At 35.8% G+C, this 27969-nt stretch overlaps 1 protein-coding gene across 2 annotated transcripts in view; it reads left to right on the forward strand.

Annotated features, from left to right (window-relative positions):
* The first annotated feature begins 8952 nt into the window (after positions 1-8952).
* Positions 8953-27969, forward strand: part of LOC145684170 (uncharacterized) — a 39857-nt gene continuing 20840 nt past the window's right edge. For both annotated transcript variants that reach the window (XM_081756160.1, XM_081756161.1), the window contains exons 1-2: positions 8953-9181; positions 22849-23055. In XM_081756160.1, coding sequence (XP_081612286.1) covers positions 9047-9181; positions 22849-23055 — 342 coding nt within the window. In that variant the 5' untranslated portion in view covers positions 8953-9046. The remainder of the gene's footprint in view (positions 9182-22848; positions 23056-27969) is intronic.

The raw sequence follows: 27969 nt of genomic DNA on the forward strand, positions 1-27969 counted from the left end.
TATATTTTTTTTTTTAAATCTGTGATTAGCAATATTTTTTAGAGAAACAAAATAAGGTTGATTTGAAACTGTAATTAACATTTATTTCAGATGACTTAAATATATACTTGCTTTCATTTTCAGCACCTTTCAATACAACAGGATTATTTTTATATAAGAGTAAAATTCTTTTCAGGTCATGTTAAAGTTAATTTTTACCATTAGTTCAGATTTCAGTAAATTTTCAGACATACAGTTTCTTGCATCAGTCCAAGCATGTCCTATCATACTAAACACTCTTTCACAAAATGCATTGCTTGCAGGTATTGATAATACAAATGCAACTAAATTAAACAACTCTGTTGAATTAGGTATAGCTTGAAAACCTTTTAACCATTTACAACTGATAGAAGAAAACTGATCAACCTCGCTTTGCACTTTTTTCAAGGTAGTGAATTCTAAATACAGCTTGTCAATGTTTACGTTAACTTTAACATGCTTCAAAATATCAGTAACATCAGACCAATTGAGAGGATTTTCCAGATTCAATGGTTCACAATATTTGTATACGGAATTTCCGTAATCATGCCATTCCTTTAAGCACGACATACCTTAACGAAGAAAGCGTCAAAACAGTGTCAAAATTGTTAGTTCACCCGTACATTTTGAATAGCAAACCGTATGACCACATTTGAGTTGGTAAACCCGTACAAATCGTGTGAAGCCCGAACAGTTGGCAACCCTGACAATTATATATATTTTTTGCTTTTATTTGGCTTCTAGAATAATGCTCTATAGTTCGTGGATGCTACCTTAGAACACCATTTAAAATTAATGGCACCCAGTGTACATGTGGTACAATGTCCGTAGTTTTATAGGGATGCGTAGAATCGAGACATGTCTCGAATCTCGACTCGACTCGACTCGAATTCGAATCGAGACACACTTGTAAACTTGTAACTTCGAGACGAGTCGAGACAAACGTATATCTCGACTCGAATTTTCGAGTCGAGACAGGAGTCGAGTCGAGACTGCTCGTAAAAATATCGACTCCACTCGAATGTCTCAAAAATCTTTTGTATAATTTTTAATATTATTTTAAAGAGTGTTCATTCATAAACAGCCTTGAAACCAATTACAAGTATGTCTGAACACATAGTGCACCGAACACTCCTAGCGATATCCCTCCGCAGCCGACGACCCATCCATGTGCAAATGTTAACACCACGACATCGGCAACTTTGACTGAAATGAACACGTGACCATTGCCACTGGACCTTGGCGCAGTGGCAGAGCGTTGCATTGTCTGATGATCCTCGATACCTTCTTCATCATGAAGATGGAAGGGCGTGAATCCGTCGTGTTCCAAGGGAACAGCTCTTTGACATCTGTACTGCAGGACGGAGATAAGCTGGCGGCAGCCTAATTATGCTCTGGGGAACATTCATGAACGAGCATCCATGTGTTTAGTGGAGCTCGAGCAAGACACCATGACGGCCGAGGCATATCGCACACTGCTTGCAGACTAAGTACACCTCTTCATGACGACCGTGTTTCCCATTTATTGTTGACTCATTATGTTTGTATTGTTCGTCACATAAGAAAATACATGTTTTCGGCGGGATTGTATATTTTACCCCATACTATAAAAATGAAATCGGTACACATTCCTTGCTACCACCTCACGATTTAATTAAATGTTTTATAGGTTATAAAAGCACAATCCCTAACCAAATTGATAACTGCATTATCTCTCGCTTGCAGTTCACACAAGAGAATATATAAATATCGTAAAACTTAATAAAAAGAATAAAAACATTCTTTCACTACGTGAAGCTTACGGCCATTGCCATATATTTAAAGAGTAGAGAAAATGTGTATCTTATTTTGTAGCTAATTGGATCCATGCAGAATTCCCACGACCAGCGTCCAAATCTTCGTCCTACTACTTTCTTATTTCTATTTTTTTCATTGATCAGGTGGGACTCCAGTAAAAAAAAAAAAAAAAAAAAAAAACATATGGTTACAGTTTAAGGTGTAATTCGATATTCTGCAAGTATTTATTTATATATTTATTGTCAAGTGAACAAGATAAAGTAGAATTTTACAAGCGTAAAAATGCTCCAGATTTACTATTAATAAAAACTATGAATAAGTTTACAGCTCAAAAATAAATTCAATTGTAGTACATAATTAGCTATGGTGAAGGACATGGATTTCAGTTGTTTTATCTGTGGTCAGCATATTGGCTTCCATCATCTTTATTTCTGGAACCAAATATAACTAATTTTATTTTTAGTTTAGATATAAAATACGCATCTTTAGTTCTTAACGAAACAGAGAGCATAGCGCAAAATGTTACTATGGCATCACATTTCGTTATATAAAGAAATAAAAAATAATACATTTATACTTGAAAATGTTGAAGATAATATGACAAAACTTACGAACAATTGCATAATATAATTAAGCAATTGTTTATAATAAAATAAACTGCAATGAAATGCAGGAAATTTAAAGTTAGCACAAATATTTGCCTTTATATGCTGAGTTACAAGTTTCTTGAATAAATAGGGAAACTTCACCTTGAAATATACACCATGAATTTGACTCTCGATAGAATCTCAAATATGTTAAGAACTTTTAACCTTAAAGAACGCAACAGAAGTATGATATCCCATGGTTATAATAGTGTCGTTACAAACTGACTAAACTAGCGATAAATACAGGGAGTAGTTCAAAGAACCATTCCTGTTTTCCGGTTTTTTAATATACATTAGCGTATCTAACGCAACGCCGGATTTTTGGTCAAAAGATATTTTTCCTTTGCATATAATTCAGAGAAAACATGTAACATCAACATTTCATTAGCAAATAAATCAAATTGAATAATGCCAAAAATAATCTACTTTGCTTGCTAGAATCAATTTTTGGTTTAAGTTCCTACATATTTTTTATGTCTTTGAATACTTCGGAAGGTTTTACAGAATGCTTGCTATTATATATATATATAGATATATATGTTTGTTCTGTTTGGTGCGAAGAAAAGTTAGCAAAAAATAGCACCTTTTGCATGGAAGAAGTGGGTCCTCCTAACTCTACCACGCCGCCATTTGATAACTTCACGCGTCGTATCAAACATGCGGCGAGTTGGAATCTTTAAGACGCTTTTTCGCCACTATTTCTGGCTATTGCACTCCTTCTATTTGTAGTATTAACACTTTAAATGTGCGGGGTCGCTAAGGATGGCCCCGAAGTTCATTTACCAAAGTCTGCTTTCCTCTTGTTAGTTAACTCTGGCCGGGCTTTTCTCATGTTACTTTCATACATGTTCTAAGTGAGGAAAGAAATATTAAAACTGTAATTCAAAAAAGAGTGTTTCTGACGAATCTCTCATATTAAGATGAAGCTTGGCTTTTAAACTAATCCTTACAAATCTGTAACCATGTGGTCCATCATTTTCGGAAATTCCAACTCTAGCAAAAAAAAAAAAAAAAAAAAGGGGGGGGGAAGGAAAGGCAACTACTACAATATCTGACTTTCTCATTTTGTATACATAAACTTGCCAAAGTGAGTAAGCATTTTAGCTGCTTAAAATAAACCTAGAAGTTATTTAACAGTTGGATTCACATTGACCGTTTCATTTCACTTCGATTAATATGCTATTCTATTGGGGAAGAGGTTTGAATATTTCGCAAATAATTTTTCAGTAAACATATTCTTCTCCTTTGAAGAATGAGCATTTCAACTAATTCGTGTCTGACTTTTAAGGATTACTCAAGCCTATATTTTAAAACGAATTGTGCATTCTATTTTTTAATTTTTAGAATATATAACGGGTCTTTCGAACCCTATTAGGAACCTATAAGCACAATTTTAGGAAGCTAAAAATCAAGTTTAATTATAGGTCATAAAATTCAGCTAGCGATCAACTTTTATACGCAGATTTGTAACTTTAATCTATTTTGAGTTAAGTGGAAATTTCTCCATGCATGGTTTGTAGATTAATGAACATCTTTCACAGTTCACAAACCGACCATCTTTCCCCAAACTTATAGTTCTAAGATTGATCAGTTTGTTCATTGGGAATGTAATATCCCTTTCAGCACAGGCCCGTAGTTACGGGGGGGCTAGGGCGGGCTCAGCCCCCCTAAATTTTTTGCAGCCCCCCTAACTAAAATCATAGTTCGAATTAACGGGGGATGCCGGGGAAATTCCCCTTCGGTAAAAATTTATGTCCGGCTCGTATCACAGAAGTAACATAAATTTTCGCCTTCTACATTTAGAGCAACAATACATAAGCATCCTCCCCAGTCGAACACTGACTGAAATGTTGGAAGAAATTGTATTTCCAAATGTATTCAAATTTACTTTTATTATCCTCATTTAAAGTATTGGCCTATTTATGCGCTACGCTTCTTTGAATTGCTAATATTTATTTGAGGGTGAGTCTGCTTATACATATATATATATATAATGCTCCATGTGCAAACGACCTTCGCTGCAGGAGAAAAATAATTTATGGTTATTCTATCGGCAAACATGTATTTGTGTTCAGAAACAACATACTTTTACCTTAATCTGGGGATGAAGAGTTTACTTCTTCCTGTTCTTTTTGGAATTTGCAACTGAAAACATCCTTTTGCTGTGAGTCATTGGCTTTCGGTTAATATGCGAGAGATTGAAAAGACAGCATCCCTCAACAGGGGGTCGCAACTGCTTCGCTCTAATAATCACACAGGTGTATGGGTTTGTTTTGTGTATATTGGACATGGAGAGAGAGAGGAGTGGGGGATTTTGACTACGTTTTATGTCACGTGATAACGGAGTAAGAAAAGTTTCCTTTTCTGAATTGTATTTACTTTTGTTGTGTTGTGAGTTGAATATGGTTGTAATTGAAAGTTGGTCGATGCTGGTTTCTGAAGATGTACCGAAGTTCACTTGAAGAATGAGAATTGAAGTGTAGCAGCAACTTGACTATTTGTTAAATAAGTTAGAATAATATATCTTTAAACTAAAGATAAGTTCGATTCACTTAATCTTTATCGGGGGTAAATAATTAGATACTTATACTAAAATAATTTAATAATTGTTGCCAATTTTTGGTGCCAGAATCAAATGTTCAAGCAGATCATTAGATGTAAGCCTAATCATGCAAAGTTACTATTTTGTAAATGAATACCTTGCAATCTTCTGGTATGTAAACAAAAAAATGCAGCGGACTAAACGGAGGTAGTAGTTGCACTTATAGGAAAAACAGAATGTTCAATTAAAAATTGAACCTTATTAGATGATAATATGTATAATGCTTTATAAATTTGAAATTTCACCTTTGACTTAAAACAGGGTGCGTTGGGGAGTTTAGCGTCTCTCTTCAGCAGGGAGGCTATAAAGAAACGGGACCTATAGCTTAAAGTAACATCCAAATCGCTATCGGTTTCAATCCGAGGACTCCCAGTACGATTTGAACCCGAAACCAGACGCGCCGAAGGCGAGCGCTGTACCCATGAGGCTACGGGGTAGCCCACAAAAGTAACAATTTGTTAATGTAGTTTCATTTTGAAGAAGAGATATCTTCAATACAAATAAGTAAACAGCTCTTTAAATAATTAGTTCTTAACTTAAACATTTTAGTACCTACGGGAGCAACTGATCTCGAATTCTTATTTGTACAATGTAAAGTATGAATTGTACTATACAAAGAAAATTTAATGAACTGTTACTTCTCTTATCAATTTCGTTTCGAGAAAGAAGGTAAGTGCGCTAGAACAGGGAACTTTTTTTGGAGTTATTTCTTATTTTAATGCTCGAGTACCAGATCATAACAGATTATTTTTACTTAAACAAGACTTTAGTAGCAATCATCCTAAATGATTGTTGATAGTATGTTCCAAAGAGTCTAGGACAGAGGTTCTCAAACTGGAGTCCGCGGACCCCAGGGGTCCGCGTGACCCGGCTACAGGGTCCACGACGTCTAAAAATTGAAATGTGTTGTGATAAAATGGAACTCACAGCTGTTATGCAAAAAGTATTTTTTTCAGTTACTAAAAAGAAAGCAATTAGAAATTATACGTTTGTAAATTTGAATATTTTCTTTACTAAATTTCTGCCCTGAAGCCGGTCAACCTTTATATAGAACTACTTCAGGTGAGAGGAATTCCTTCTTTGTTAGGGCATTTTTTCAAAAGGAGTTGTACATTAACTGCACCGTGCCGATCTTGTTTTGCTGAGTTACAAGGACATCACCAGAAACCTCGATCTGGACACAATTGTTTTAAGATTGGCAGCATCCAAAACAAGGAGACTTATACTGTGATTGTGTTGTTAGTGATTGTTCAAATGTACAACTTGTTTCTATTATAGTGTGCCAACATGAGGAGTGTATATATGCGTGTTGTGTTTGTGTTTCTTAATCTTATGAAATTTATAAATGTGTAGATAGCAAAAACCCATAAACATATCATTATTTCTTTTGAACATCACCATAAAAAAAAAGATCAAAAAATGTTTAGAAGTACAAGTGTAAAATAAAGCGCGTGATATTTAAAGAAATATAAAGTTTCATATCTAAGAAGATATGAATAATAATACAGGTAAAATGTTAATTTCACTTTTCCAATATGCATATATTTGTTTAGGTCACATGTATTTCAAAATATTGATTTAATATTCTGAGACCCTTCTCTGTAGAATCTCTTTGAAGATAGTATTAAATCTCATTACTCTCTAGATGTTTTCAAGTTTCACAAATATTTTTTCAGTCATCAAAAATTAAAAAACGTATTTCCTGTACTAATTCTTTGGAAATTTTAATGATTGGTTCGTTCGGCCAACTATTTTTAAAAAATATTTTTTTTATTTCCTTGAAGATGAGAAAACGGAAGAAATATTTTGTTGCCATAACAAAAAAAATAAAAAGGAAACACGCAGTATTCTAGCTTTCAGGTACAATTGTACTAACGCTATAGGGGAAAATTTTAATAGCAATTCCTTCACGCTGTAGTTTTAGTTTTAAGAGCATAAGAAATTATTCATCATCACACACAGAGACAGACATTATATATATATATATATATATATATATATATATATATATATATATATATATATATATATATATATATATAAATTGTATAATGTCTGTGTCTCTCTCTGTGTGTGCCCACCCTAATTTACATTAAGCCCCCCCCCCTAAATTTGGAGGCTGGCTACGGGCCTGTTTCAGCACCGAGACTATATGAGACATGGTTCTACAACTTAACTTGGGATTCTAAACTAAATGAACTCCTATCAGGAATCAATCTCTTGATAGGGTTGATTCCATAAATGTTACATTCTTTTCATTCTCTCGTAAGGATTTCAAACAGAATATGATCTTCCAGAATACATACTGTCTTTGAACTCGGTATGAACACTAGTTTATTAAGCATATTCTCATTAAATAGTGAACATGGTTTCTTTTTTCAACATACTGAAACATCTAATAATAATAACAAAATATACTAATAATGTTTCGTTCCTCTTCTCTTCATGTTTTCACACAGACTAGTATTTTATTGATAATGTTTTTTTTTTTTTTAAAAAAAAAAGGTGTGTTCAGTTCGCAGTTAAGACAGAGATACGACAGGTACTTGAAAGCGCCTCAGGTAATATTTGCTTTGCTCTTCTGCCCGGTGCTGACTCACCAACTTCCTACTTTCATTTCAATTGCTTGTATATTTAGTTTCGAATGTAAGCATATTTTTATATTGTAGTAATGGAAAGAAATGTAGAACACCCTTACTTTTGATCTACCAGCTAGAATCATAATTGCAGCCTTATTACCTTAGTCAAGAATAAGAAAAAATCTAACACAATGAAACCATATATAACATTCTAATATTACAAGTAATGGCTGTTCCTTTAACGAAAAGAAAAGAATTAAATACTACAAGTAATGGCTGTTACTTTGACGAAAAGAAAAAAGTGCACTTAACGAAGATTCTAACATGGATCAGCTGATTGGTAGGTTAGAACGTTACCCACTACGCCACATACTCAGGTGCTTGTTTTCTTGCTATACACTTTAAACAATCAGCTTGTGATTTTTGTTTCTGACGTCTTACCATATAACAGTTTCTCTGTTTTCCCTGCTTGTCACACTATTCGTGTTATTTGTTGTGTAAATTGCATTTGCAAACGTAGTATACTTTGTTGTTTTACTAGGATCCACGGCTTTAAAAGTTTTTAAGGTCAATTAATTAAGTGAACTGATTTTCTCATATCTTCCATCGCTTCAAGAGGGGAGAGATACTATCCCGCAAAAAACATGAAATTTTTTAAACACAAACAAGCTACTTGCTGAGCAAAACAATATATTCACATTTTTAAAAACTACATACGTGTTACAGTTTCGCCAACTAACACTTTGGCTTCATCAGACACTATCTCTGATGTTACACTCGCAATGTATCTGATGAAGCCAAAGTGTTAGTTGGCGAAACTGTAACACCTATGTAGTTTTTAAAAGTGAATATATTGTTTAGCTCAGCAAATAGTTTGTGTTTAAGCAGGGGTAAAGTGCGGAGAACTCAGAGGGACGTCGTCCCCCACTTCCAAAAAAATATGTACGGCATCCCCTCAGTTCATAAGAAATTACAATGTGTAGAGATAGGCAAGGGGACGGCGTGACGTCATACCGCTACCTACCGTCCCTCTACCTTTTCAGATCAACTTTTACCCATTGTGTTACATAGAAAACTTATGGAAAATGCATTTTTTTATGTGACAGATAATACTCTCTAATTTTGTCATTTAGAAAGCAACCCAAATAATGTAACAAGCAATTAAAACTGCTATCCCTATTACCGTAAACTAAAATGATTTTTTTTTTTTTTTTTATTCTGTTGATCTCCAACCACTGCAGAATAATATCCTAGGAATTTTTAACCAATTTGATATTATTTATTAACTACTTTCCGACTGGTAACACTGTGTCGTTTACAGCCTTCATTTGTTTGAGAATGTTGTTTTGGTTTGTGTACATGTGTATTTTACTCCAATTCAAATAATTTACAAATAAGTAATTATGGCATCAGTTTTTCAAAAGAATGTATGTCGTTTGTGCGTACTTGAGAATTCGGGTTCAATCGAATTATTTCCTCGTAGCAGGAAAAAGAATTGTAGCTTGTTGAAACTGATTAAGGAAGACTTACAAATAAATGTAAGTATTGGATCAAGCTTAATATTGAGTAAGTTGTCCATTTATTTGAAAGTATCATAAAAGGAAGAGTCTTAATACTGACCATTGCCTAAACTAACTTACTATTCGGAAAGGTAAGTGTACAGATTAATTTTACAAACACCAAAATTTGTAAAATTTACAGCTTCCTGATATCTGTTCCCCTCCGTACCGTCACCAAAGTCTCAGCACTTCCAATAGGTCGTAAAATAAATCCACTGGGGCTAACTTTACATTGCCCGCTCCTGCTGGAACACTTGCTCAGAAACGAGACATTACACTTTTTTTTGGGGTTAAGTTCCAAAGTTGGTCGCCCTTTTCTAGCAAAGTTTTACAAATTTACCGAGAAGTATATAATTTGCTCGTTCGTGTGCTTGGAGAGCAGAAGTTGTGTTTATTTTTCTTTTTAGCAATAATAAACATGGAACTGTTTGACAAACGGAGGGAACTATTTCGTGTAAGGCTACCACATGGTTGGGGTTAAGTTCCAAAGTTGGGCGTCCGTTTCCAGCAAAATTTTTAAAATTTACAGGAAAGATATGGATAATTTGATCGTTTGTATGCGTGCTAATATATAAGGGCCTCGAAAAATCTGTTTGTTATATATAAGCGATTATAAACATGGGACTATAGCGCGAGCGGAGGGAACTATTTGGTGCAAGCTAACTAAACAGTTGCATTGTGGGAAAGTAACGAGCATTTATGTTATCAACATGGCGAATGTACAAGGGCAATGAAGTAACAGTTTGAGCATTTGTGAAGCAATATGTTGATAAGGAGCAAAATCTTTTAAAAGTTTATAAAGAGCACGGATTAATAAACCTAGTAACAAATTGCAGAAAATGTGGAAACGAGATGACAACGAAAAAACATGGCGAAAGCGGACGCCCAACTTCGGAATAAATGCCCATGGTTGGATTGTGGGAATGTAATAAGCATTTGTATTCTGAACAGGACTGGAAGTATACAGAGGCGCTCCAGTTGACATCCTTACGCAGAGACGAAAATTACACTCTACTAATTTTAACAAAATGGGTCCAAACTTCCCTAACACAACCCGACCCTATCCTACTTATCCCTACCTTACTATTCTCTATTATACCCTTTTAAAGCGTTGCTTAAAAATGATTTTTAAATTTTCGTGGCTGTTACAATGCTTTTTGTTGAAAACCAAGCGGCTGGCCAACTTCGAAATAAAAGCCCTTTTATTTTTTTGGCTGATATTTATTAGTATCTCCCACAATCTAAGTAGTAGGAGTAGTATAAAGTAGTAGTAGAAACGAGTTAGAAGCCCCGCAGGGGTTAGTTGGGTTCTGTTCTCAACATAAAATAGGCAAATTAGGAGTTGGGGGAGATACTAAATGCAATTTTTTTTAAATGAAAATTGGGTCAAAATTTCCCTTAAACTAACCCGTTCCTGTTCTTATCGTACTCTACTATATTCTACTCTATTATCTTTTTTAAAGCGGTCCTGGAGCGTATATTGTAAAGTTTCCCCACTTGTATAAGCATACATAGAGGAAATGGAGAATCCTAATAGAACGGGCTGTATCCCTTAGGCTAAAGAGCATAATCATGAGACGGGGAGATTCTAGAATACATACCCTCCCCGTATAGTTTAGTAGCTAGATTGGTTCCTTTTGTATCAAAGTTAAATATTTAATTCACATACTATTGCCGAGCGAGCGTCCGCGAGTGAAAGCGGGTGAGAGCTACGGAGCGCACTTTGTTTGTTGCTTTTATTACAGCTAAATGGGACAGAGCAGGACGTTTGGGCGCAAAGCAGTCCACGATGAGGTGCTTCTGAGTAGTTGTTCGTTCTTAACTGGTCATTGAGAACTCTGCCATACTGTCATACACGTTCCATATCCTCATTCGAAATAATGCTGTTCTTCTTTTGCCTCCCACTTGTATCGTTCCTTTACGTTAGATATATTATAAAATTTGTTTTGGGGTGTCACAGACTTCCTGCAGTAAATTTTATTTGGCCTATTTCACTATATAGCTTAGTACCTAAGTTACTATTTTTATAAAATCTGAAATAACTTTTTATTAATACAATAGAGTATCAACTATCCAGCCTAATGGGCAAATCAAATAACAAAAAGGCTCAATAAATACTTAATAAATCACCCATATAATTAAAAATACCATTTTTATTCCAAAAACAGTTCTTATTCGTTTCTTCTGACCTCTTGGTACTTATGATATTGATATAGTTTATTATAGAAAATGAAAGTATGTGCAGTATTGTACACATTTTAAGATAAATTTAATAATGTCTGACTCAAAAAATCAAGTGCACAGTACAGTATGAATGTAAAGTCACATCTTTAAAATTACTAAATACTAACGAAAAACGTACTTTTTTATTTTATTTTATTTATTTATTTATTTATGTACAAATTACATATGTCTTATTTTATTAAAAGGAAATATTCTTTTAAAACTAAGTCGCATAGTGCGGAGACCGGACAGTCAATAGTTTGCTACGGTTTCTTCCCATTTCTTTTCAACTGGTAGAGACAAGTTGTGCATGATATACAAAAACTTCGCTGTTTTCGGGATGTTATCTTTAGTTTTTGCAAAATTATTTGCGGAAGTTTTCCGAAATTACCAGTGCTTACACATTTGGGCTATGGCTATGAAATACATTATAACATACGTAGGTAGGTAAACCTATTTGGATAGAAGGTTTGGCGCCCAAATGTCATGGACCCTAAATGGGAAGGGGGACCTGTCTTCTATAACCTTGCCCAATGGGACGTTGAACTGAAAGGTTTCATTCCATTTCACTAATAGAACAGGGCTTGTAAGACGTTAAGTGGCTATTTTTGTAGCCAACTATTTATAGCAATATTTGTGTTGGATCCAGAGGCCCTCATAGACAAGCTTTAAGGCACAGTTTACACTTAGTACGAGAATATTTTTCATTGAGAATAGTACAATGAAACTGGAGAATTGAAAACTAGGGGTATTGTGCCTAGGTTCTTGGGTGGGCTTCCTTAGTTGGATCCCTCATCATCGATTTGTATCTTGTACTGGTAAGCCGGGCTTCTAACATTAGATGGGTTTTTTGGTGCCGATTTACTGTACAGCATCACACATTTGTGAAATTAATATAGTAACAATTTGGAATAATATTTTTATTATCTAAATATATTGTATTCTTACCTGAGAGATGTGTATCCGTAGGAATACATTAATCAAAGTGTAACCTGTTAAGCACGAATTCATTCATAAGCTAGCCATTAACCACAGTATACAAAGTAAAGTAAAGTATCTTAAGGTAGTGTGCTAACTCATGATATGCATCCATAGAAATATCCGAGAGTTAAAGAATTAATGTAATTGTAAATTTATATTTAATATTAAGTAATGTGGCGTGTTGTTTCAAAACACCGACATGCAAGCAATTAAAACATATAAGGGTATTACCTGTAACGTCCGAAATATACAAATACATAATCCAACACGTAGAGTAAGTGTTTTATGCCATATACTGTTTCTGCTGTTTTCGTTTATAAATATACCCACCGTCGCTGACGCGCCACCACGCGAGTACTCCTGCTGCGTTCCTGCCATGATTCAGGTAACATCTGTGCTTTTTAGTGGCAGCCTAGCACAACCTGATTAGTGTTTTTTTTTTTTTTTTTTTTTTTTATAGGATAGCACCAGTTATAACCTTTTCAAGGGCTTTTTCGTTTTCATTAATTTTTTTTCGTAATAGATATTGCTACTATTGATGATTTGAAAGTGTATACTTCAAATTTGAACTCATTTTTTGGATTGTTATCTAATGTTTTTAAAATTTGTTAAAAATAATATTAAAAAATAATACACATTTCACCACCTCTCACTATCCTGATTCTGCTTATTGCCACCTTTTTCTCCACTTATAGCCTCTCAAAATAAATATTAAAATGACCAACTGCCAAATTAAAGTTTATTAACTAAAAAGACATCAAAGATCATTTACTTATACATGAAATTATTCTAGGCTCTTGCTTACTTATAGTCTAAATGCTAAAGTTAGATAGTCTAAGATACAAAATGTATAACAAGAAGTTGCCTAGCAAACTAACATCTTAAGAAATAGGTCAAAACTAGCCAAGTATAGAACAATATCAGTGTTTTAGTGCTTTTGAACTGTTTTTACAGTTCTATTAAATACATTTGCCAACATTCGGCCCTGTTCTTTAAGGCTCGGTTTTGGCAATTTACCAACAATGTTGAAAATATTTATTTGTAATATATCATTCGTAGTGATTACAAAGTTTGTTTCCTTGGAGTTAACACATTTGAAACATTGAATATCATACTTAAAATTTGATATTTTGTTCAATATTACTCCAACATATTTGTACTCTGTCACACGGAACATTTCATTTTGTTTATATATAGGCTAATTATTTTTTTTTTTTTTTTTTTTTTTTTTTAAATACCGAATATAGTGCTTTAGGCCTATTGTGTTTCATTCCATTATATGATTAGCTAGGGTAGAGAAATTTTATTTTAATGCTTTTTGTCAGGTGAAATTTTGTAATTTATAGTTAATATTTGGGGCTATTAGTGGATTTGCCTGTTTAGAGCTGCAGCAAAAATGTGTTGCAATGTCAATAAAATATTGTTGTTTGTTATTTTTACTAATAAACAATCAAAATACTATCACAATTCCAAATGGTGATCATAAACAGTAACAAGTATGAAACTACTTATAGCCACCTACTGGACATAAATGGATACTCAAGGAATATCCCAACCCACTAATGGTCATGATATTTGTTTGTGAAGTTTTGTCAATAACGATAGCATTGTGCAGTAAATATAGAGTACACACTGGTCCAGAATCAAATTCTAGGTGGCCACAAACAAAAAACATAGAAATTAAATTCTTAGGCGCAATTTGTGCTAGAAGCGTTTCTTTATTATATACCTGAATAATTCTGTACATTTTTAAGTTTTCTTCTCTTCGCCGCATGGCGCCACTGTCGCTGAAAGAAAGACCAACGGATGACGCGTTCGCTTAATCATGATTTTCATAGTTGTTGTGACTGTGGCTTGTCGTTTACGAGTCGAATGTAAGCCTTTTGCGATTTTTTAAAGTTAATATGTTCCTAAAGCTTATAATTTGTGTAATCCGTTTGCTTTTTTATGAAATTGCTTTAAAGAGTGGCAGAGTGATGTAAACATATAGTGTTTTTGTTTACATTTCGTAATTATTAGACTGAGAAAAAAAAAGTGCCTATTACTGCCAAAAGATTTCGACATTTTCATATTGTTTTGCCAATATTAAGTGCAGTGAAGTGGGTTTCGTTCTCGCCGTGCGCCGCCGGTGTCAGATAAATGGACATAATGCAGCCTATAGGTGAAAACCGTTGAGGAAAATGATATGTAATCGACTTTGTATGATTATTGTTTAAAACTGTGTGACATAAATCTTTTTATTATTATTATTTATTTGATCATGGAAGAAGTTACTACTTTTAAGACTCTTTTTGAGTAGTGGAGGAACCAAATTAACCCACAGGGGCCTGCTACAAGAGCCACAAGGGATTATCTTGTCGCCTATATACAAAATTTGAACACAGGTGTAATCGACGAAGAACTTTTAACTTCAAATGTAGCTAACTTTTGTGCAACACTACACAAATATTGGAAAGCAGCAGATCACAGCAGAAACAAATTTTTATTGAAACATTCGGAGTGGCTAGAAACAAAATTCCAGATAAAACCGAACGTTGCAGCGTGTCGTGGAAGACCTTCAAAGAGTTTCGAGGAAGGTAATGAGCGTTCGAAAAGGCGAAAAATACAAAAATTGTAAGGTGATGTGTCAGTGGAAGAGGCGACTACTTTGTCAATGTCTTATCTACGAGACGAGGGAAAGCAAGCAGCCGCCGATTTGTTAAAAGATGTGTTGCAAGGTTCGCCTACGAGACCTGTAAAAATCAGAAGAGCATACAAACAAAGCATGGATAGGTCAACCGAAGTGACTCAATACACAGATGACCAAGCCCTGGCATTGGTAATGGATGGTAAGTTATCAAAGCATAGCTACATCACATTACGAAAAGGGGCCATAGAACATAATTTGAAAAACTTTTACCCTCCGTACAACAAAATAGTGGAAGCAAAAAATCGCGGCTATCCTGAAGGGATTGAAGTGAGTCTAGAAGGAGCCAGAATTCCTCTTCAAAAGTTATTACATCACACTGCCGTAAGGCTTATAAAAATAGCAGACTGGACAACAGAGGAAGCGCTCCCACATTTAGAATTAAAGAAAGTGGTTTTAACTGTAAAATATTGCTGCGACGGTAGCTCAGGACACAGCGAATACATGTATGTACCTCCAAAAAATGTACATTCTAATGAACTCCCGCCAGACGATAAAGACAATCCTCTGGCAGCCGACACGATGGGACAAAAGGAGAAAGAAAATGGAGGGGGGAGGGGAGAAAACAACCACATGCACCAGAAGAAACTCCGGATGCAGCACAAGACCAAGATGAAGCACTGGATATCGACAATAAACATGAAGAAGGTGACTCTAAAACTTCAAGTCTGCAAAGTGGAAATCTGTTTGTATTTTCTATGGTCCCTTTAAAACTTGAGGGTACTTTAAGTAATGAAAACAGCAGGTCATCTGGATCAATGATAGGTCATTGTCAACAAAATTATGCCGTCCTATAAAAATTTATATATGTTAAAGAAACTGCCGAAGTGATGAAAAACCAAGTGAATCAAATGAAAGCAGAAGTAAATGATTTGGTTCCTTTTCAAGTGTATGTAGAATTCCAAAATAATCCTATTTTAGTTGAATATAAGGTCCTTTTCACTATGATAGATGGAAAAATTATAAATGCATTGACAAACACTGGAAGTCAAATATGTTATATTTGTAAATGCACACCGAAAGAGATTAATGATTTACAAAATTTTAAAAAAATTAATATTAATCCTGAAACCTTAGAGTATGGTTTATCTCCTTTTCACAGTTGGATTAAATTTTTAGATTTAGTGTTAAAAGTTTCGTATAAAAAAAAACTTAAAAGCTCCGACAATAAGAGGAACTACTGAAGCTCAGCGACAGGAAATGAAGATGATCAGAAAAGAAATTCAAACCCGATTCCGGAATGAAACAGGCCTACACATAGATAAGGTGCTAGCAGGAAAAGTCGGAACTTTTAATACCGGCAACGTTGCCCGACGTTTTTTTTTTTTTTTCATAATGCTCAACAGTCTTCAGATACAGGGTGTCCGAGAAGTCCTTCCCTGATTACAGAAATTGATAACTCAGGCTAGAAATAAGATAGAAATATGAAACTGGTGTTGAATTGTTTACAAACTATAAAAGTTTTGGTCACATCAGTACACTTCCACATGAGCACCCTTGGTAGCACGTAGCACATCTAGGCGATATTCAATTTCCATCCACACATTAGCCAACATCACTGGAGGGATCGATGCAACGACTGTGGTTATTCGTTGCTGCAGGGTTTCAAGATCTGGTACACGTGTTCGGTAGACCTCATCCTTGACATAACCCCATAAAAAGAAGTCTAATGGGGTTATGTCAGGAGAGCGTAGAGGCCAAGCTGTTGGTCCATCACAACCAATCCATCGCCCAGGAAATGTCCTATCGAGATAGGCACGGACGTCCAAACCCCAATGAGGTGGTGCACCGTCTTGCTGAAAAACGACATCGGGGCGATACTGAAGCAGCTGAGGAACAGCATACAGCTGCAACATATCCAGGTACACTGCAGATGTGATGGTATCCTCAGCGAAGAAGAATGGCCCGATAATTCGGTCGTGCAATAACGCGCATCAAACGTTCACCTTTGGACTGCCTCTGGTGAACTCCCTGGGGGGTTCTGAACCCCAAATGCGTACATTATGGCGATTCACTACTCCACTGACAAAGAATGTCTCTTCGTCGGAAAAGGCAATTCGTCTGAGATAACCATTGTCGTCCTCAATACGTGATAGCATTTCGACCGCAAAGTCATATCGACGTGTACCGTCGTCGGGCAACAAGGCCTGAACGAGTTGCAGTTTGTAAGCAAGAAACAATAAACGTTTGTGTAAAATGTCATGGATAGAGCTTTTTGGCATCTGTAATTCACGTGAGGCCCTGCGCACCGATTTCTTAGGACTTCTCAGAAAAGACTGCCGCACAGCCTCCACCGTGTCTGCTGAGGTTCTTGGTCGACCAGACCTCGGAAGGTCAGCAACCGACCCTGTGTTCTTGAACTTCTCATACCAGGCTTTAATGCTCTTGACATCAGGTGGAGTCCTCCCAAATGTTGTCTGGCACTGTCTCTGCACCGTGGTTGGTGATCGTGTCTCATGGTACCACAGGACACACTGTGCCTTCTCCTGGTTGGTTGGCATGGCTTCTTGGGCTTCTTACTTACGTACTACAAACCTAAAACAAAAAAATGAGACTTGGTAAAACAGAACAAACCTAACTCAGACAAAAAGTTTTATAGTTTGTAAACAATTCAACACCAGTTTCATATTTCTATCTTATTTCTAGCCTGAGTTATCAATTTCTGTAATCAGGGAAGGACTTCTCGGACACCCTGTATAACAGGATTTGAAGAAGACTTGATTCGAAGATTTGGAAACATAATGATTGCAATTTCAAGTGGAGAGGTTATCAGTGGAGAAGCCTTCGCTAAATATACAGAGGAAACGGCAAGAAGATTTGTCAGTCTATACGGGTGGTACAGAATGCCTGTTAGCGTTCACAAGATTTTAATGCACGGAACAGAAGTTATTAAAAGCGCCATCTTTCTAATAGGTATGTTATCGGAAGAAACTCAGGAGTCTTGCAATAAAAAATACAAACAGTTTCGTATGCATCATACTCGAAAAGATTCATGCATGCATACCACGACAGATTTAGTTCATCGGTTACTCATGGATTCGGATCCAGTAATAACCACCCTTAGGAGAGCAACAAGAAATAAGCGTACAACTCTACCGGAGGATGTAAAAGCTCCGCTATTGCTCCCGAAAGAGTTAGACACGAGAACAGAATGATATAGTAGTGAGGGTGAAGAACTATGAACAATCGAGGACGAAGAAAATATTTTGGACGGCTGAATAGACGATGATTTATGTGATATATTTTTTCTTAGTTAAAATTCTTTAGTGATCTTTATTATCTCATTTTAGAATAAATTATCTTACTTCAAATTGTTTGTTTACTTTCTAAAACTTATTGTTGCAGTTTCCAGTAACATTTATTTATTTTCAATAACCTTAACTCATATTCAAGGAGCCCTATAGTTAATTTTACGAATAGTCCGCCATTTTGAATTTTAAACAAAAAACTGTTATCAGATTTAAAATCAGCGACCCCGAAAAATCCCCGACACTCACTCTTGAGCGATAGAAGGAAATGTTTCAATTGTCCGCCATCTTGATTTTTTAACAAAACTTTACCAGATTTGTAATCAGCAACCCTGAAAACCCCTCTGTAGCAATTTTTAGCCACCAGCTATTTGAAATGAATTTTGGCCACCTAGAATTTGATTCTGGACCAATGTGGAGTATTTTCTTACCAAGAAACTAAGTTTCTTCTTTCTGTGCCACCAGGTGAATTTTCTTTCTTTTTTTTAAATATATATATCAAATCTCTTAAGAAATTTGAGAATTCTGCACATCACAACACGCAGAATCGAACAGCATCGAATCGAACAGCCATTACACCCTCCATTCCAAAAGAAACCGAACGTTTTAAAAACAAAAAACAAAAAAGCAATGTACATTTTGGAACAAATCATTTTTATTAATCAATGTATTCCCCTTCTGCATCGATACACATATTTGCACGCTCCAACAAGTTGTCAAACGACTTCTCCATGTCCTTTATTGGAATGGTCTTTAGGACGGCGGTCGTCGCCTTCTCAATGGCATCAATCGATGCGTGCCACTTTCCTTTCATCGCCAAATGCAGTTTCGGGAACAGATAGAAATCGCACGGAGCGAGATCTGGTGAATAGAGCGGATGATGCAACCGAATAATGTTATTTTTGACCAAAAATTCAGTTACAAGTCGCGAACGATGTGATGGTGCATTATCGTCCAAAAGAGTCCAACTGCCGATTTCGCGATATTCGGGCCGAATACGACAAATTCTTGCCAGCAAACGCTTCATGACGCCCAAGTGAAACTCTCCAGTGACTGTCTGGCCGGGCTGAACAAATTCTTTGTGGATAATTCTTTTTGAATCGTAAAAACAAATCCCTTACCTTACGTAAAAACAAATCAGTCACCTTAACTTTTGACTTCACCAAGCGACTTTTTTTTTGGGTGTTCCTTCATCCGGCGCTCTCCATTCAGCACTTTGCTGCTTTGTTTCGGGCTCATATTCAAAACACCACGTCTCGTCACCAGTTACAATCGATTTCAAGAAGTTTCGATCCTGTCGAGCACTTTTAACGATGTCTTTGCAATGCGCAATTCGATCAACTTTTTGGTCTTCGGTGAGTTTGTGTGGTACAAACCGCGAATTAACCTTCTTAAGGCCCAAAACTTCGGTCAAAATGCGGTATGCGGTTGTTTGAGGAATGCCTAATTCCATTTCAATAACTTTCACCGATGATTTTTTGTTATATTTGATGAATTCACGCACTTTTTCGATGTTTTCTTCCGATAATCCGGTTCTGGGACTGCCTGATCTTTCGTCATCATCCAGCGTCTCTCTACCCGATTTGAATCGCCTGAACCACTCGTAAACTTGCGTAAAGGACAGACACTCATCACCATATGCATTTTGTAGCATTTGGTGCGTTTCACTAAAAGTTTTACCCAGTTTAACACAAAACTCAATTGCAGCTCGTTGTTTGAAACTCATTTTCCGACCGATGTATACAACACACTGACAGTTGAAACGCAATAACTTTGTTGCCGTGCATCCAAATGTCATGACATTTATACCAGTTGTCAATGAGGGAATACGCCATCTACCGGTAAAATATTACAACAGATGGCACTAGTGGTACTATTTGTTTTCAAAAGTTCGGTTTCTTTTGGAATGGAGGGTGTATGAATCCATATTTATTAGATTCACAATGGCTGCTGACAAAATCTATTCCTTAAAATCTTCTCTTTTAGTAAGCCATGTTTCGATTGGTTGAGAACTATATGAAGCTTAAAAATTGACCGATAACCATTTTTAAGAGGTATTTTGGGCATAATCAGTGCCACCACCCTTCCTAAACTGAATCTGTACCGGAGAATGCAGATCCACAAGTTAAAAATGATTGTTTAAGATACAGAGAGTAGATTTACTGAATAACAAGTTTATAAGCAATGGATTTTTGTATGGATCCGTACAATAAATCTGCGCCGCTTTTCTTTCCCTCAAATAGTACAAGCAAAGATTTTGAGTGCCAGTGTAGCTTAGTTAAAATGACTCACCATTAGGATCTTTTAAATTAAGATATATTCTATACGGATTCTATAATCAACTATGATCATCTTCGATACGCTGTGAAAAAACTAACGGTGTGTAATTAATTTATCCTGCAATGGCAAGGAATGAGTTTATTAAAAGTATACACATGATCTTTTACGCTTGACTTGAGATATTCTCGATATTTTTACGATTTGAAGCATTATTTGTTTGAAAGCTTCTTAATGGACAAAAAAGACTGTCAGATGTGTCTGTTCTTACCATAGGAAGAAAATGGCGTATGGATTTTTTTTAAAAGATAGAGTATATACATAATTGTTTTTCTGCTTTCTCTATACTTATTGGTTCAAGATCGATTTCCCTTGAGCTACGTAAATTATTCAATTCTTCCCTCTCCCCCAAATAAAAGTAACCACTAAGATTGAGTCAGTTCGTTTTCTCGCACACCATAATTCATACAAATCGTTAACACAGAGTATTTATTCAACCAGTATCCTATCGAAATCCGTTATTCCAGAGACACTGCTCAATAAATTTTCTTGAAGATACTGTGAATGGTTTTCTTGTACCGATAATCGGAAAATCTTCATCATTCGTAGAAATTGAAACTCAAAATTCTTAACTCCCAAGTAAGTATTCCAGATGGCATTTCTAAACGTCTTTTCAGTCTTTAAATTTAGCAAAATCTTCTAGCATAAGATATTCATGTTTTGCATGAATGTCAAGGCTAGATGCCCAGGTTTGAAAAGAACATGTAATATTAGTACGGAAAATCCATTAACATCTTTAGCTCCTTTCGGATTGTAATTTTTCAGAACGTTTTACCTAACGTAAACTTATTCATATAAAATTCTAACTTCCTAGGTGAAACAATTTTCGAAATTGGTGGAGAGCGAGAAAACAGTTGACTCTCTTTCCACGCACTTACGTGATGAATTTCACTTTGTAATCTGAGAACATTTCAATATCCTATGTTCAGTAGTTTTGGAGATCTGATAAAAGGCAACCAAAAATTCAGCCTCTCTCTCTCCCCCTTTTCTTCGTTACCCTAGGAATCAAATTGCACAAGACTCCGCGAATGTTAACGTGGAGTATATTTGTACAAAATGAGAAGTTCATACGTCAAAACATTTCGGAGATTGTGAATGGTAAAAGAAAGTACGTGATCTGGTTATACCAAAGGTACGTCCATAAATGAACTGAACGTTGCAACAACGTTGAGAAAATACACTTACCTCCTTGGTATACACCCCTTCTTTGTTAGTAATAACTTGTTTAAAGTATTATTTGTTCCAAGCTAAGAATATGTGCGAAGCAAAACTTTACATGTTTGTACGATAACATTGAAATGAGACCATTCCAAGTGTATGGTTGACATATTAAAAATATAAAAGTGTTGCTATAGTTTATGTTGGTGTACTTGCTTTCTTTCCTTTTAAATTTATTTATTATTTTAAGTCACTTGTGTAGGCTCGACACAGACTTTTACTTTGACAATGGCACTACAATGCAGTAACGAAACGCCAGCTGTACCGGATTTTATGATTAATCAAGTAATTATGTAAGCTTTGTGTTCTAGAACATACTCTTCTCTTAGTATGTGTGTTTATTTTCTCATTCTTATAATGTTGACAGATAAAGAAAGAAGATCTGTTTACAACGATAGTGTACATTTTTGTATGTACTCCTAAATATTGTTTCTATTTACGGGCAAAAGTGCTATTTAAAGGGCACAAGCTACTAAGAAGAAAAAGAAGAACGTATATATGAAAAAATAATTTAAATATTGGTATTATATCGAGATTTTTCTTGTTTTGCTTGCTATGACAACTTTTTTATCTGGTTGATATGGTAATGTAGAAATATATTGAACGAAGAACCATATTGTTATAATTGGATGTATATTATTTTAATGTGACAAATAAGGTATATGTGGAAAAATATATATAATCTAAAAGTGCATAACTGTGGTGCAGTTCATTTGTAATCTCGTGAACTTTATAAATATTCAATATATTTGGAACCAGGGAAGGTAACGGAAGAAATAACGTTACACGTGTATAGGCTCGACACAGACTTTTACTTTGACAACAAAACGCCAGCTATACCGGAAAGTTAATTGATTTTATGATTAATCAAGTAATTAGGTAAGCTTTGTGTTGTAGAACATGCTCTTCTCTTAGTATGTGTGTTTATTTTCTCATTCTTATAATGTTGACAGATAAAGAAAGAAGATCCGTTTCCCAAGACAGTCTGTAGGGATTGCGTGATCCAGCTGCAAAATGTTCACAGTTTCCGCTCTCAATGTCAGGAGAATCAAGAACGTCTCAAGCGGATAGCAAAGTCCAAAGGAATTCCCTACGAGGAGGATGATGATGAGGAGGAGAAAGAGATGCAGAAGCATAAAAGAAAACATGAAGGACACACGGTAAGTTAGCTCCATAATATGTTCCTAAATACAACGTTTGGACACACCTGAAAGAGAGACACTATAACCAAAACACGGATTTGATTACTTGTATTCCACAGATTAACAAGAGCATTGAATAAGATATTTACTCAGTCCTAGCTGAACCTGCGCAGTCTATACAGCGCATCATTTACGTATGAGCATAAATCTCCTTGTCATTCCTCACAACATACGTACATGTCCATTTACAGACACAAGTGAAGGACGTCTTGATAAAAATCGGCAATTGGCATCATAAAGGATAGATTTTACTCCATTATTTTTTCAATATCTCGTACCGTTTGCAAGATTTGAGCCTACTTCTGGTTGAAGATTCTAATTCATGTATGATAAGTATTTTCTTTCTTCTTGCATGTAGTATGTAGTAAGCAAATACATTACACACACAATTAATTGTAGTGTCAATGATATATGGTGTTCATTGGGCAAAACACCCCAAATAATAAAGGTTCATCTTAGACTGGATAAATAATTACCCTTTATTTTTCATTATCATTTGGCCATAAAAACAAACGCCAGAGAGATATACTAACCCCGTATGCAATTGTGTAGTGTTGGAATGTATAACTCGTAGGATATGATGCTATACTTTTTAAAATTTCAATATTTCCAGTGTGCTCCTAAAAATGTAATAGAGAAATAATAGCCATTTAAAAAAAATAAATTAGAACTGAACAATCTACACAAAATTCGCAACCGATAAGTGGAAACGGCATCTTTCTAGAGCCTATGGTTACCGAGAACGCTTTGTCAAAAGATTGGCCACAAATATATAAACCTAACATTTTAATATATAGATGGCTTACGCACTGCTTAAAAATCTCAAAAATCTTGGAAAATATTACCCAATTTAAAATCTTTTTATCAAGTAGTCTAAAAAGTAGTGAGCCCTTTGCGCACGAGATGGCGTTAGTGGCTAAAATCTCAGGATATATATGAGTCGTAGAGGGTCAGGGCTTACGATATTCGACAGCTGATAGTTGAAGCCAATATATGTATAAAAAGTGTTGGAATTATTATAATCATATGTGTACCGTAAATACAAGTGAACTTTCCGCAAAACTTTGCTACATTTTACAATTTTGTTTCCATAAGGCGCAAATGCTGTGCAGGCCCATAGAAACATTTGTACTGTTTGTAGGCAAGATATGTTATCAAAAGCAACAACCAAAAGATGGTTCAGGCCCTTCCGTTCTGGATATTTCAATGTCGAGGATGCTCCTGACACTGGGGTACCAATGACAACAAAAGTGGATAATATTCTGGCAAAAGTCGAGCAAGACCGGAAGTCATGACATCGCCTATGACCTAAACATTCATCACCAAACAAACAGTATTAAACCATTTGGAGAAAGTTGATTAGAAAAAGATGCTCGACGTATGGATGTCACATAATCTGGCTCAAAAGTATGTGCATGATCGATTTCCTATATGAGAATCTCTACTGAAACGTAACGAACACGAGCCAATTTTGAAGCAGTTGTTCACGAGTGACGAAAAATAGAGAACCTACGCCAACAATGCAGTGTTGCTAGATTAGGCTAAAGGTAGCGGATTGGGCGACTTTTTAAGTGCCCTCGCTACCAAAATTTCAAATTAGTCGACACGCTAGTTTTGGGCTACTTTTAATTATCTGTAGGGTATAACTCTTAAAACTGCACTACTTGTTTTCCTTTCATATATAAAATCACAAATGATTAGTTTTATATAGAGCTAATACAATAATCGTTTTACTTGCTGAATATTCTATTCACAACAAACAAAATAGTTTTAATAAACCTAACATGTTCGATACTAGTTTAATTCTTGTTTCAGTACTTTTTAATCTCCAGATCTGGCAACACTAGACTTTTCTGAGCTTGTGCTGTTGCAGTGTCACTGACCGTGTTGATGTCTCAGTTAATGCCTAGGCCTGCTAACTGTATGGAACTGTGTAAATGTGAATATCGCGAATTTAATTATGTTACTGTATTATCTATATTAAAATAATGAGTAAGTGGATCTACAGTAAAACTTCTAAAATTCGTGGCTCCCAGATAAAGAATTTAGTGAATTAATTAAAGAAGTGAGGAATATCAGTGAAAAATCACGCTATAAACGTTGTAAAATATATTTCAGATATATTTAAGGAACTACAAAATTGACTTAAGTAAACATGTCTCCGTGAAATTCAGAAAGGTCGCCCATTATATACTATCACCGTCTACCCAGTTCATTCCACACTGCAGGTCTACTGCTCTTGACGTAGTATGAAATTTGCCCTAACACACCACCGCCAACAGTCCGAAACTCTGATCGCTGCCTGTTGGTTGCCAACCCAGACATTTGACGTATTTCCTACTGCAAATGTTTCTATTGAATGGATGTATATCATTAGTAAAACTGTGTAGCTGCAAACTAATTCATTTTTATGTTTGGGCTACAAATAGTTCAAATCCTCTACTTTTAGAGCACAGCTTCGCTACTTTTTGATCTTCGGATTTGGCAACACTGCAAGAATGTGAGAAAAATATTGTGGTCGATGCGAGAATCAGCTTCAGAGTCTGTCGTAAAGCGCACATTGACATCCAGGAAGAGTATGCTGTGCGTTTGGTGGTATTGGATGAACATCGTGCATCATGAGCTGCGATGATAGACTCGGACCTGTACTGTCAACAATCAGCGTGAGTGAACCTATCAATTCAAAAGAAACGGCCGGCACTGGACAACAAAAACGGTGTTGTATACCACGGTGACAACGGCAGACCGGATACATCGACCTGTCAAAAATTTCGAGAACTTGACTGGGAGGTGTCCATCTTATAGTATGTACCTGGTACCGTCAGGCTATCATGTGTTTCAGTCTCTGCAACACTCCCTGAATGCCGTCAAGTTAGTTTCAAAAGAGGCCTGTGAAAACCATGGGTCACAGATTTTTCGACCAGAAACTACAGAAGTTCTGTAACGATGGGATCATAGTGTTGCCGGAAAAATTGTAAAAGTTCATCGACTAAAGTGGTGCGTATATGGTTTCATGATGTTATTTTCAAATCACAATAAACGATTCTCAATTTTGATCTCCAAAGGCTCAGTACTTTTTAGACAACCTAATAGATCGATCCTAATAAAAATCGGGAATCTACGAGAAAGTACGGTAGTTATTAGGCATGATGGAAAGATATTAGAGATACCGGTCAAGGGACATCTCACAAAGATGTTAAAACAGAACACACCCAGTTTCAGATCTTTCGAAACCTTTTTTTTTTAACAAACGTAATATAGTAAACTTAAGAATTTTATAACCTACAAAGTTTGAAAATTGACTGACTGACCGAAACTCGAACCCGGGACCTCCGGCATACTGTGGTGATGCGTTAACCACTACTCACAGTATGCCGGAGGTCCCGGGTTCGAGTCCCGGTCCAGTCAGTCACTTTTTCACTCTGTGTATTTTACCGTATTGAATTCATATCTATAGAGGACGTGGTGTGTTGAAAAATCGATTGTTTCTTCTTTCATTAATATCTTTAGGAATTTTATTTGAATCCAAGATTGAAATAGAAAGACTTGTTTTTGAAAATTTGTTTATTTTTCTTTTCTTAAAAAGAAATCCAAAATTGAATGTAGATAAGGATTGCTTATGCAAGGAATGGGAGACTACACATAGTGTTGGAACAACATAAACATTAACATGAAATGGCAACATTCCTTGGTTAAATAGAACAACATGTAACTACACTACTCGTTTCCCGATCAGCTCGTTCCTTTGCTTTTCCTTGAATGTTTGTACCATTTTTTTACTCCTTTTTTATCCTTCATGGACAAGGCTCTTAGAAAGACCTGAAAGCTTAAAAAAATGTAGGGAATTTTCAGCAAGTGGGATTTCAGGTAAGTGAAAAGAGTCTAAATACTAGCTGACAGCAACGATTTTCTATGGAAATCCTATGCATATCTATATATAAAGCCAGTTAGTTACATTGTATTGTCTGTTAGGAACTTTCGTTGAGAGCATTCACATTTTAAGGCAAATAGCAACTTTGGCTAAATTAAAACCACTCGACATGGAACACTGCAGTTTTCATTGTTATTGCATTGTATTATGTAATATGTAAATGAACACTGCAATTTTACTCTTGATAATGGTTGCTGATACTGTATCATGTTGTATGTAAAATGACTGATGTTGAGAATGTTTATACTTATATACGAGATTTAACAATACATTTCCAGGGCTACTGCTGGTACTCTATAAGTGGTAATGACAGAAGATCGTTTATTATGTGAAATTATGTGTGTGCTATGATTTTTGTAAGAAATTTTAAGATATGTCACAGAGAGTATCTGTCCTTTTAAATGTGCGCATCTAAATATCGGTCATCGAAGACACTCTGTTTCCCATTGTCACAGATTGTTACGTGGACCAAAGGTCGAACTTTTTTAAGTTTTGCTGGGGTCGCGGTGGCTCAGTGGTAGAGCGTTCACCTTTGGTCCATGGGTCCGTGGTTCGATTCCAGTTTGCGCCAGGTGAAGTTCGTGGTGGACAAACACTGTGTGCGTGGGTTTTCTCGCGGTTCTCCCGTTTCCTTCCACTTCCTTCGTTCCATCATTTCATTCATTTCTCATCATCGTCGTCTCCTTTAGCCTAGCCGGCATAACTGTGGGACGTCAAACTTAAAGATTTCATTCCATTTCATTTTTTAAGTTTTACTGTAAGTTAGGGAAATCAGCAGTAGAGGTTTACGAGATATTGAGAACTGTTTATCTCGGGTATGTCTTATCCCATGGTCGTGTGTTTGAATGATACGACCGGTTTCCTGATGAACGTCATGACGAACGTCCGTTAACCAGTTGTTCAGTGGATGATGTTCAGCGTGTTCGCGACCTGTTTCAGTC

This window comes from Thermobia domestica, chromosome 4 (assembly GCF_964235325.1).
Source record: "Thermobia domestica chromosome 4, izTheDome1.hap1.1, whole genome shotgun sequence".
Taxonomy (NCBI): domain Eukaryota; kingdom Metazoa; phylum Arthropoda; class Insecta; order Zygentoma; family Lepismatidae; genus Thermobia; species Thermobia domestica.